General features: G+C 39.4%; 1 protein-coding gene across 2 annotated transcripts; it reads left to right on the top strand.

The window, feature by feature from the left end:
* The first annotated feature begins 2408 nt into the window (after positions 1–2408).
* On the top strand, positions 2409–9441 carry enam (enamelin). Of its 2 annotated transcripts, XM_057844680.1 has the most exons (8): positions 2409–2534; positions 2600–2658; positions 2755–2778; positions 2911–2973; positions 3050–3121; positions 8599–8625; positions 8706–8813; positions 8991–9441. In XM_057844680.1, exons 2-8 carry the CDS (start codon positions 2605–2607, stop codon positions 9270–9272), a joined length of 630 nt encoding a protein of 209 aa, XP_057700663.1. In that variant the 5' UTR covers positions 2409–2534; positions 2600–2604; the 3' UTR covers positions 9273–9441. The 2 variants fall into 2 exon arrangements, with proteins under 2 accessions (XP_057700663.1, XP_057700664.1); XM_057844681.1 differs by lacking the exon at positions 8599–8625.
* Positions 9442–12960: the final 3519 nt, after the last annotated feature.

The raw sequence follows: 12960 nt of genomic DNA, 5'->3' as shown, positions 1-12960 counted from the left end.
ACATTTTTTGTTTAATTTTCACACTATTTTCTGTAGGCGACAAAACTTTTGTCTTGCCAAAATTTGACCTTTATGTCTTCATTAAATGATAAATCTTTTTTCTGTGAAACAAATACACTCACCGGCTACTTTATTAGGTACACCATGCTAGTAACGGGTTGGACCCCCTTTTGCCCTCAGCATTCCTCAGAGAGTTTGGTCCATATTGACATGATGGCATCACACAGTTGGTGTAGATTTGTCGGCTGCACATCCATGATGCGAATCTCCCGTTCCACCACATCCCAAAGATGCTCTATTGGATTGAGATCTGTTGACTGTGGAGGCTATTTGAGTACAGTGAACTCATTGTCATGTTCAAGAAACCAGTCTGAGATGATTCCAGCTTTAGGACATGGCGCATTATCCTGCTGAAAGTAGCCATCAGAAGTTGGGTACATTGTGGTCATAAAGGGATGGAAACGGTCAGCAACAATACTCAAGTGGGCTGTGGCGTTCCAACGATGCTCAATTGGTACCAAGGGGCCCAAAGAGTGCCTAGAAAATATTCCCCACACCATCACACCACCACCACCAGCCTGAACCGTTGATACAAGGCAAGATGGATCCACGCTTTCATGTTGTTGACGCCAAATTCTGACCCTACCATCCGAATGTCGCAGCAGAAATTGAGACTCATCAGACCAGGCAATGTTTTTCCCATCTTCAATTGTCCAATTTCGATGAGTTTGTGTAAATTGTAGCCTCAGTTTCCTGTTCATAGCTGAAAGGAGTGGCACACAGTGTGGTCTTCTGCTGCTGTTGCTCATCTGCCTCAAAGTTCGACGTACTGTGCGTTCAGAGATGCTCTTCTGCCTACCTTGGTTGTAACAGATGGTTATTTGAGTCACTGTTGCCTTTCTATCAGCTCAAACCAGTCTGGCCATTCTCCTCTGACCTCTGGCATCAACAAGGCATTTCCGCCCACAGAACTGCCGCTCACTGGATATTTTTTCTATTTCGGACCATTCTCTGTAAACCCTAGAGATGGTTGTGCGTGAAAATCCCAGTAGATCAGCAGTTTCTGAAATACTCAGGCCAGCCCTTCTGGCACCAACAACCATGCCACCTTCAAAGTAAATGGTGTTATACTTGTATAGCGCTTTTCTACCTCTCAAGGTACTCAAAGCGCTTTACACTACATTGCCATCTACCTACTGGTGACACAGCACCAGGAGCAATGCGGGGTTCAGTATCTTGCTCAAGGATACTTAGACGAGTTCATCAGGGTGGAGAATCGAACCCACAACCTCTGGGTTGGGGGACAACTACTCCACCACTGAGCCACGCCACCCCCGTCACTCAAATCACCTTACTTCCCCATACTGATGCTCGGTTTGAACTGCAGGAAATTGTCTTAAACTATGTCTACATGCCTAAATGCACTGAGTTGCCGCCATGTGATTGGCTGATGAGAAATTAAGTGTTAACGAGCAGTTGGACAGGTGTACCTAATAAAGTGGCCGGTGAGTGTATATTTTTGTACATTCAACATCATTTGGGAGGGTCTTAGCTTTCATATGAGCCATTTCTGAAACCAAATGGATTATTAAAAGTCAGGTTATTAGCAATTGTTTCTACAAAATGGATAAGCGACAAGACATTTATCAGGGACTGTATTTATGGAAGATGGGATGTGTGCATAAAATCACGTAGAATCAAGTCCCAAACAGTTCACATTGCCTTTTCTATATGAGTTTTCGGTATGCATGAAAAGAACAAAAGACCTGAAGAAGATGTTTCAGAACAAGTACTTATGAAACATAATGACTATTTTTATAAATTTTCTACAGTATATGTATAAATTAAACTTATAAAAATCACGCTGTTATAACTACTGTATACATACCAAGAAATTCAGTACTGTCTGGAAAACTATTAGAAAACTATAGGTACAGCTACTGTACATCATATTGACACGTTCTGACAGCAGTGGCATGCAAGTGCAAATCCTAAAGCAAGATACTAAGAAACTCAAGAGGATGGTTTCAATGTGACGCTTCCCTCGGGAACAAACGCTTGTCACAACAGAACCTCTTACATTTCTAAGGGCACAGGCATCATTCCCTCATGTTATGACTGGCTGTCTAGCATCAGCTCACCAAATTGGAAAGCCGCCCAATCATATCCAGCAACGTGTTTGTCTCACTTCTTGACTTTTGGATGCACTAAATCAAACAAAACATCTTCGCGTCACGTTTTTGCTTTAATTGATCTAATAGCAGTGCATAGGTAATTATTATGTCAGTGACGGATGTGTGAGTGATCCTTACACAGCATCTAATTAAAGATAGAAGGGCCTTGACCCCATACACCTCATTTTTTCATGTGTGAAGAATATTTATGTCTTCAAACACATTCTTCTGTGTGCTTGGTGGGATTTGATTGGCTATCACCGCATGCTCAGGTATATAAATGAGATTCACGGGAGAAAGCAGGTACTTTCCATCTCTCCAGAGACATATCATCTTCAAGTTCTCTGCATCACACAGGAGGTGAGACATTATATTCATGACTTAAAAAAAAAAAAAAAAAAAAAAAACATATTTTTTATCTCCAGCCAAGATGGAGAAAGCTGTCATCATAATGTGCCTGTTTGTCGCTTGCTCGGCTGCTCCTGTAAGTCTGTCTTGAATTTAAAAGATCTCAAATATGATATTTATTCACAAGGATGTGAATCCATTTATTATTTGCCCATGTTCCCTTCCTGTATAGGTTCAGAAACGTCAAAGCGACGAAGTAAGTCAGTCTTATCACTGTGCTGATTGTCATAAAGAATGCTGCATTGATGACAGGTGTAGATAGTATATGAAATGGCAATTGTCCCGATTGCACTTGCGTGTCTGGAGATGTTTGGTATTTTTCCAACAGATTGCGGCGCATGCCAATGAAGCCTTGAGGTTGATGGAGATGTACAGGCTGTTACAGCAGCAGGTTTGCAACTGATAATTTCATTTAATAAAAATAAATGAATAAAAAAAAATACCGAAACTTTTTTTTCCCCTTCCAGGGGATTGTCCCCAACCCTTTTCTTCCAGCAGCTGAAATTCCCGGAACCGAAGCTACTCCTGAAGTTAGGCCTGTAAGATTCCAAAGTACCTAAACAGCAAAAAAAAAAATAAAAATATTGACAAATGAAATTTATTAATTTTAAACATTTTCCAAAAAGCTTCTTTAAATTTACCATTTCCTTCAAAGCCCCCCTATTTTTCTCTTGTGTTAGCCACTTTTACCACGAAGCGAGACTTCCTTTTGCGTATATATGTCAGTAAATTGTTGTTAGCAGATCAATCAAACAAATGTATTAATATAGCCCTTTACAAAACCGGAAAGGTCCCCGAAGTGCTTTACAACAAAGACAAACATGGCTCATGGTAAATTAAAGGCAGGAAAATATTATACAATGACATGAAGAAAAAAGAAATAGAGCTGGGAATCTTTGGGCACCTAACGATTCGATTACGATTACGATTCAGAGGCTCCGATTCGATTATAAAACAATTATTGATGCACCCCCCTCCTTTTTTTTTTTTTTTTTTTTTTTTTAATGTTTTTTACATTAGTTCCAAAATTGTTCAAAAATACTCTCAGGCTAAACCAAACTACTATTTCAGTATCAAGTTAACATATAGCAGTAAACAAATATACAAAAATAACAGTAAATAAAAAACTCCAGTCCCCATTCTGTATCAGCAGCTTTAAACTACATTCAATTAATTTAATGTTGTGAATCAACCGTTAAAGTTGTTAAAATTGCTCCCGTTATTCCATAATTTCCCTTTTGTCTACTTTCAACATGTGAAAGTTTTAAAACTATTTTAAAGATAGATTCAAGTCAATATTTTACCGATTTAGGAGTATTTTAGATAAAAAGTTAATTAGGTTTGGTTGGAAGGTTCGCTACAACAGCCTTGCAGGGAAGTGTACTGATTTAAGATGGCGGCCGTTAGCATCTAGCTTTTTGTAGTTGTTCATCTAACGCTACCAAATCTATAATGCATCTAGTCCTATATAAAGGATATCTACCGTAACATTATGTGGATGTACTTAGTAGCAGCTTTTCAGCAGCAGTCAGGTATGTTGTTGTGTTTTTTCATCTCGTGGCATGAGTTGAGCGAGAGCCGTGAGTTGAGCATTGGCATTACCCGAGGGGCTGGGTAATGAGAAGCATGATGTTTAGCTACTCTCGCTCCTTTCCTCTTTGACCGCGCGGCGCGCTGAGTGTGTTGTACTTCCACTTTACATGGCATATTTCAATAATCGGAATTTGGGTGTTTGTGAATCGTTCTCGAATCTTTCACGGCCAAATCGCGAATAATCTAAGAATCGGAAATTTTGCACACCTCTAAAAAGAAATGTAACAAAACGACACATCGCGATAAAAGTCAGACAGAAAATAAACCCATACAGCAGATATCATCCAAAAACATTAAAAAAAAAAAAAAAAAAAACCCTTAAGAAATACCTAGTCCTTCTAAAAAAATAGCATATTGTGATAAACAGTGTTGTTAATCTTACTTTAAAAAAGTAATTATTTACAGTTACAAATTACTTCTCTCAAAAAGTAATTGCGTTCGTAACTCAGTTACCTGAATGTAAGAGTAATTACTTACTTGGCAAAGTAACTGGTAATAATTTTCATGTTTTTTTTTCTCCAAAAAAAAAAAATAATGTGAAGTTTAAAGAGTATTAGGGGACAATTGGCCCTAGCCCAATTCTTTACCCTAAACTTAACCAGACACAGTGGTATTGCGGATATTGCGATAACGAGATAGTAACCTTTGCTATGTGCGGAAGTCATTTAATGTTGTGAATCAACCGTTAAAGTTGTTAAAATTGCTCCCGTTATTGCATTAGCTCCCTTCTGTCTACTTTTGACATTTGTAAGTTTTAAAACTATTTCATCATTTAAAGATAGATTTAAGTCAAGATTTTGCCGATTTAGGAGCATTTTAGATAAAAAGTTACTTAGGTTCGCTAGGAAGGTTCTCTACAACAGAGCCCTTCTGAGGAGTCTACTGCTTTAAGATGGTGGCTGTGTACTAGCGCATCTAGTTCTTTATTATACATTTTGCTAATGCAGCCGTGTCTGTCATTTGCATCTAGTTCTGGATATATGTGATATCTACTGAAGCATCATGTGGGCGTAGTTTGTAGGCTATCGGCTACAGTCAGGTATTATTGGAGCCACCTAGCATAGTAGCATCGCGTTTGCATCAGCGTCACCCTCCCTTGCCTCCTCCCCACTCCTGCTCTCTCGTCTCCGTGAGTCCGTGTTTCTCAGACTTTTCTCGCGTCAGTCAGCTAACATAGAAATGCACGCCTTACCCGCCTCAGTAACGGTAACGGTGTTGCCAAGATGAGAAAAGTAATTAATTAGATAACTCACTACTGAATAAAATAACGGCGTTAGTAACACCGTTATATTCTAACGCCGTTATTAACAACACTGGTGATAAAGTTCATTATTTTCTGTCATGTACTGAAAAACACTAGACTTTCATATATTTTAGATTCATTACACACAACTGAAGTAGTTCAAGCCTTTTATTGTTTTAATATTGATGATTTTGGCAAAAAAGTCAAGAAAAAACAAAAATCCCTATCTAAAAAAATTAGCATATTTAATCTGACCAATACAAAAAAGTGTTTTTTAATTAAAAAAAAAAGTCAACCTTCAATTAATTATATCAGCTATGCACTCAATACTTGGTCGGGAATCCTTTTGCAGAAATGACTGCTTCAATGCGGTGTGGCATGGAGGCAATCAGCCTGTGGCACTGCTGAGGTGTTATGGAGGCCCAGGATGCTTCGATAGCGGCCTTAAGCTCATCAACAGTGTTGGGTCTGGTGTCTCTCAACTTCCTCTTCACAATATCCCACAGATTCTCTATGGGGTTCAGGTCAGAAGAGTTGGCTGGCCAACTGAGTACAGTAATGCCATGGTCAGTAAACCATTTACCAGTGGTTTTAGCACTTTGAGCAGGTGCCAGGTTGTGCATAAAGCTTTCAGGAGATGGAAGCATGAAGTGCTCCAAAATCTCCTGATCGCTAACTGCATTGACCCTGCCCTTGATAAAACACAGTAGACCAACACCAGCAGTTGACATGGCACCCCAGACCATCACTGACTGTGGGTATTTGACACTGGACTTCAGGCATGTTGCCATTTCCTTCTCCTCAGTCTTCCTCCAAACTCTGGCACCTTGACTTCCGAATGACATGCATAATTTGCTTTCATCTGAAAAAACTACTTTGGAACACTGAGCAACAGTCCAGTGCTGCTTCTCTGTAGCCCAGGTCAGGCCTTCTGCCGCTGTTTCAGGTTCAAAAGTGGCTTGACATGGGGAATGCGGCACGTGTAGCCCATTCCCATCACACACCTGTGCACGGTGGCTCTGGATGTTTCTACTCCAGACTCAGTCCACTTTTTCTGCAGGTCCCCCAAGGTCTGAAAGGGTCCCTTCTCCACAATCTTTCTCAGGGTGCGGTCACCTCTTCTGGTTGTGCAACGTTTCCTGCCACACTTTTTCCTTCCCACTGGGGTGCCTTGATACAGCACTCTGGGAACAGCCTGTTTGCTCAGAAATTTCTTTCTGTGTCTTAGCCTCTTGCTTGAGGGTGTCAATGATGGCCCTCTGGACAGCAGTCAGGTCGGCAGCCTTGCCCATGATTGCGGTTTTGAGTAATGAACCAGGCTGGGAGTTTTTAAAAGCCTCAGGAATCTTTCGCAGGGGTTTTGAGTTAATTCGTTGATTCAGATGATTAGGTTAGTAGCTTCTTTAGAGTACCTTTTCATAATATGCAAATTTTTTGAGATAGGGATTTTTGGTTTTTCTTGACTTTTTGCCAAAATCATCAATATTAAAACAATAAAAGGCTTGAACTACTTCAGTTGTGTGTAATGAATCTAAAATATATGAAAGTCTAATGTTTATCAGAACATTATCAGTACATTACAGAAAATAATGAACTTCATCACAACATGCTATTTTTTTAGAAGGACCAATAGAGGAGAAATGGTGACCAAAACCATCTCCTTTCGAATTGAAGAAGCTGTTTTGATGATGAAACATTTAACGAACAAGTTGTAGCAGTGGCGGACTGCACACAACACGTCACTTTTGCTCATTAATATTCACGATGTTAGCATTTGTTGCTAGGCGGGTCAAGCTAGCAACAAATTTCAACAATCTATCCTTTACCTCCATATGCCCTGTCGTTCTTATATATTATATTCTCTGGTCGTCTTACGTCTCTGACCGTTCTTGGGGGTAATTTAAATTGCTATTTTTGTGTAGCGATCGCAGATGGGAATCGGTGACAGGCAACGAACACTTTTAATTTTTTCATTATTAACAAATCTTAATTCTATAATTTATTTACCTTTCCCCCTTACTAAAGTTGTTTTTAACAACAGATAAGGTAACAACAGTGGCAGTCAGATACCATTTTAATTTTTTTCAAGTCGTTCTTTGTCGGACAAAGGCAGCACGGCAAAACGCCACGCTAAAAAAATGAGTAAAAATATCAAAATGGCTTACCTCTTCATCTTCTGTACGACCATGGCTCCCAACAAAATGTTTACTGCTTATGAAATGTGAATAACTTCACCTTGCTGGCGTTAAACTGGTCTTTTGGACGTCCGCGCAAGTTGATCTATTCTTCACATTTTTTCCTCCGAGTTTTTGGCTTCGGGAAACGTATGAAGAAAACATCCCACGTATATCGTGATGTCAAGAGTCGTTTCTACAAGTTCCATAGCAGCAGTGTTTACTCGGCGTGTTCTTTTTTGAAAGATTCTCGGCAGAAAACAAGCAGTAATAACATGGATTGTATTGTTGACCCACTTCCGGGTTTACGATGATGACATCATGGTCTAAAAATAGCATTCGTGCGGTACGCTATTCAAATTTTTTGAACTGGATGAATACATTGTTCGGATTTTTAAAAAGCTAACCGTCTTATGCTATTTTTTAGCCACAACTGGATTCATTACCCTATTACTACTATTCCTTCAAACAGCCTCTGGAAACAGAAATATTGTTTAATCCATCTGCAGGTGACCAGGAGATTGATTTTTGATTCATTGATTTTTTTACGGCACTGTTCGGATGTGTGCTGGTCCTCATGGAAACGCAGTACTGGTCCTCATGGGAAACCCAGTCTTCCTTAAGGCAAAATACTACCACTTTTGTGTCACTAAAATCGACCAAAACTGAAAAGTTACAAAGTGTTGCTTTAAGACACTATTTGCCTGTTTTATAAACATTTTTATATATTGACATACAATAAAATATGGAAGAGACGGGCATGACTGCAATGTTTATTTAGCTCTATTATGTTTTTATAAAAGATATGTCAACTTGTGTGCATTTAGTAACAACGTAGGTAATAGACAAAAAACAAGACGTGATTAGAGAAAAAGTGAGATCAGTTCCCTACACCCAAAAATTAAGTTATCAGCTATCACACCTAAAACATCAGATTTCCCCCCCCCCCCAAAAAAATTGTTGCCAGTGTTATCAGTTCTCAAGTCATTTTGTACATTTTGTCAAGGAAGGGCCAGCCAGGGCAACACCCGAGGTTAGTGCTCCAACTGCGCTTGATGCGACCTTTTCCAAAATGCAATCACCTATGTTAATTGATTTTTCATTCTTCTTAAGCAGGTGGATTTCGTGCCAGCGCAGGCAGCCACTATCGTTCCTCCCCCTCCTGTAGCTGCTGATGCTGCTGCAGCTCAGCCAGTTGGAGATGAATCAGAGGAGCAAGAGGTGACACACAGAAGCTTGACATTTAACGCAATATCAAATTATCCCCCCCAAAAAGGAAAAAAAACCTCACATTTTGTCCTTCACACATGAATTTTTGTTCATAACTTCACACAGACAACGGATTGACACATTTCTAGTGAATAAATACTGAGCCATTCTCGATTTTCCGAAAAATAGGATGCTAAACCGGCTTCAAAGGCTGCTGCTGCTCCTGTTGCCCCTCCAAACTCTGAAGAGGCAGACGAAGAAACTGAAGAGGTGGGGGAGGCAACTGTGATCAAGGCAGAAGCAGCAGAGGCACCTGCAGCAGATCCCGTGGCTCCCGCTGACGTGCCAGCTGTGGATGCTGCCCCTAAAGCCCCCCGAGCTGCTGAAGCAGCGGTTGGTGAAGTCCCTGCAGAAGCTGCCGCTTTTAATACTGCTGCTGCTTCTCCACTGGCGGACACTACCGTAGTGTAATTACGCCCCTACACATTTCCAGCCTTGAAAAATGTCAGTGTTTAGTTTAATTGCAAGAAGATGGAATAAAACTAATGCAGGCTGAAGAAAATTCCTTGGTGGTTGTGTTGGGAGCAGTTAGCATACAGTCAGTGCAAAATCTAATCATTTCTCTTCCATTGTTCATGTTTTCTATCGGACTGTAGTTATACCACACACCATTTATCGAGATTACTAGAAAAAGTCAATAAACAATGTCCCGAAGCCATAAACTGAGAGTTCTAGAGCTTTTACTCACCCTGCTCCCATTACAGCACTAAAAGGGAGTCGAAGAGCAAAATGATTATAATTACATATTGTTTTGTTTAAGCAATTAAGCACCATGCATTATTGATTGCAAAATGATTGAGAAAAATTGGATGCTCGAATGGAAGCCCAGGCTTTGCAGTCGAGTGATTAAAATTTCAAGAACATGTATGCAACAGCATCTATTTCATGTATCATGCTAAATTGATCTTTTCGCTATGGCAGAAAATCTGTTTAAAATTCACTTTTTTTTTACTTTAACCCGCCAGATATTTACCTCATTTCTTTGTGGTGAGATTAGATTTTTACCCTTGACACCTTTGTCCAGGGTTTCCTGTCATTGCACACAATTGCCGTTTCATTTTGCTTTGTTGTGTTATCTGAACAAGACATATGGAAATGAGAAATTTCTGATCTAGGCCACATTTTTCAAAATGTGGGTGCGGTCCGAACTCTCAAGTCACCCAAATCGGAATGCATTGGGCAATTACGTCAGTAACAGAGTGAGAGAGTGAATTACGGGAGGACAGCGGAGATGGAGTCGTGCAGTCATCGGGCAGCCAAGCCATTGCTACTTACCGTTAATGGCTCACTTGAGTTTGTGTTTCAGGCTGGAGGCTGGTTTGACCAGTCATAAAACAATAATTTGAAAGAAAAAAAAAAAAAAAAAAAAAAAAAGATCATAAAGGTTCAGGACCTTAAATGTTAAATAATTTCAAATTCAGCAGGACAGATTTCATTCTAGTATATTTTGTATTAAAAATACATTGCTGATCACTAATGTTTTTGCATGTGCTTATATAACTCAAATATGTACCTAATTCAATTTTGAGTAAAATTATTATAATTATATATATATAAAAAAAAAATCGCTTTTCACATTCCAAAAAACAGTAATTTAAAACTGGGGTCCATGGCACATTTGGTACCGTATTGGCCCGAATATAAGACGGTGTTTTTTGCATTGAAATAAGATTGAAAAAGAGGGGGTCGTTTTATATTCGCGGTCTAGGCATCATACCAATTCACGACGCTCGATGACGCCAGATATCATTGAAGCGATGTTCTGTTAAGACAGATCTCAGCTACTTTCCCCATTCACGACGCTAGATGGCGTCAGATATCATTGAAGCGATGTTCTGTCATGACAGATCTCAGTTACTAGTTTAACCAGTTTGCATTATTATATTGCAAAGTTTTGCCTTTTTCAGATTTGTTTCAAGACAACAGTTACAGTTAGACTTCACTTTGATGGTTAATGCAGTTATTGCAATTTTGTTGTTTTATCAGAATAGATTGGTTTATGTCAGGGAGGCGTTCAGGCAGGTTGTGTGGACCCAAATGCAGGGAAAAGTAAGCAGGGAGGCAGACCGGCAGTGCAAAATGATTTAATTAAGGCTAACAAAAAACAAAGTATCAACCAATATTGTGGGGATCCAAAAAACACAGAAACAAACAAAACTCAGGTCACTAACAAAAGGCTTGATATAAAAAACTTTCGTTGAGGAACACAAGGACTTGGACGGAGAAAACTTGAGAACACTGACGAGCACATGGGCATTGACATAGACTTTGACGCTACGGAGACTCTGACATTGACAATGACGCAACAAGGAGTGAAAAGAAACTGGGTACTTATATACACACATGCAGACAAGGGGTAACGAGACAACGAGGAACAGCAGGGTAATACAGGAGGACTCAGTAGGAGCAGGCACAACAGGTGAAATCTATGGGTAATCACAGGGACAAGTCACACTAGGAAAATACCAACACAAAACCTAACAGTTTATTTACATTTCAAAAACCAGAAGCCATTCATTTACAAATGTGATTGGACTTTAGTTTACATATTTAAATGTTCAGATATTAAGATTTGAATGAGGCAAAATAACATGCTTTTTCTCTCATAAATATTGTTATAATCATATACGGTAATACTTCAGGATGGAATGTCGTCATAGAAATCCATTGATTGGACTGCTAGCAGTAGCTTACATCTTGTTTTGTATATCTATGTGCGCTTGTCCTCGATAATAATGTCTGACATAGGGCGGGCGCATCACATTTGTTCCCGGAAATAATTAGCCCCCACAGTAGAATGACTTAAAAACTGACGTCTGTGTACAGATTTTTTATGAGGAAAAGGGCACCTGATGAGCCAGAAGATGAGCCTACAACCTTTAAGAAAACAAAAACTACACTACCTCCCAATAACTAAAGACCCACAAACTGCGAAGGAGTGGATTCGTGACCCGTTTGTGAATAGACCGAGTGATTTGAGCATTTCTGTGCAACAGGATGATCAATTTGTAGAGACCACAAATGACGTTAAACGTCATACCCTGAAATCGCTAGGAGAGCATTGAAAACCGTGCTACAATTTCCAGCATCGTATCTTTGTGAAGCGGGCTTCTCTCACTCTCCCATCACACTTTGATGGGACCATCTCATCTCAACGAAACAAGCTCAGGCCTCCCACTGATTCAGCGAATGAGTTATTTTTTTCCCCTTATTTTATTTATTATTATTTTTTTTATTTTTTATTATTATCTATTATTTTTACTATTATTTATTATTATTACTATTATTATTATTATTATCATTATTTTATATTAGCTGTATTTTCCTGCCGTGCATTGTGTTCTGACAAATTTTCCATGCGAGTAACGTTAAAAATGGCTGCGAATGCAGCGATTCCAAAGTACCGTAAACACTACAAACTTTCTTGTAAGAAACGAATATTAACTTACGTTTCCCATGTTAGCTGCACACAACAACTGCACGCAGCTCTCTCACTTAACGACTTTGCCATGTCGTTAAGCATTAATTTATGCCATTTTCGTGTTGCACATGTATGTTTATGATATAAATAGTTTTTTTAGCACCGTTGGATAACATTTAGAGTCCAACTGAATTTTAAAGAAGGGCTTTTTCACCGCCACAAAAGCTTTAGGAGCAAATTTTATAAGGGTGCAAAATTTGACAGAACACTGGTCCGTGAAAAAAAGCCCAGACACCGGATTTTGCGCATTCTTGGATTCATTTTCCAAAAACATTTTTATATCAATTAGGTGAAAGTGGATGATTTTCCACGGCACACCAGACACTACGCCACTCTTGCACAGTGGTTGAAAAACACCGGGTTAGAACATCTATTTAAGAAGGCGTGTCATAAAACAGGGAGCGTTACTGAGCCAACAGAAGATGTTACAAAAGTGATAAAGAATTGTGCTCAACACTGCGATCATTTCAAATGTCTCCTCAATTACTGTTCTTAAGCCAGAGAGGTCTTCCTGATGTAAAAACTCCTCTTGCCGGCAACATCTAATCAGATTAGGGTTGGATATGGCTGGAAGTGCTGACAGAGCATGTGTGTAGGCGTGTGTATGTGTGTGTGTTG

The sequence above is a fragment of the Corythoichthys intestinalis genome, chromosome 8 (genome assembly GCF_030265065.1).
Source record: "Corythoichthys intestinalis isolate RoL2023-P3 chromosome 8, ASM3026506v1, whole genome shotgun sequence".
Lineage (NCBI taxonomy): Eukaryota > Metazoa > Chordata > Actinopteri > Syngnathiformes > Syngnathidae > Corythoichthys > Corythoichthys intestinalis.
Note: the sequence above shows the minus strand (reverse complement) of the source record. Positions and strands in the feature narration are given on the sequence as shown.

Bases quoted from the DNA above. Each gene is read 5' to 3' on its own strand.
- enam (XM_057844680.1), top strand. From the start codon at position 2,605: ATGGAGAAAGCTGTCATCATAATGTGCCTGTTTGTCGCTTGCTCGGCT. The intron at 2,659-2,754 runs GTAAGTCTGTCT...CTTCCTGTATAG, and splicing joins TCGCTTGCTCGGCTGCTCCT to GTTCAGAAACGTCAAAGCGA. The intron at 2,974-3,049 runs GTTTGCAACTGA...TTCCCCTTCCAG, and splicing joins ACAGGCTGTTACAGCAGCAG to GGGATTGTCCCCAACCCTTT.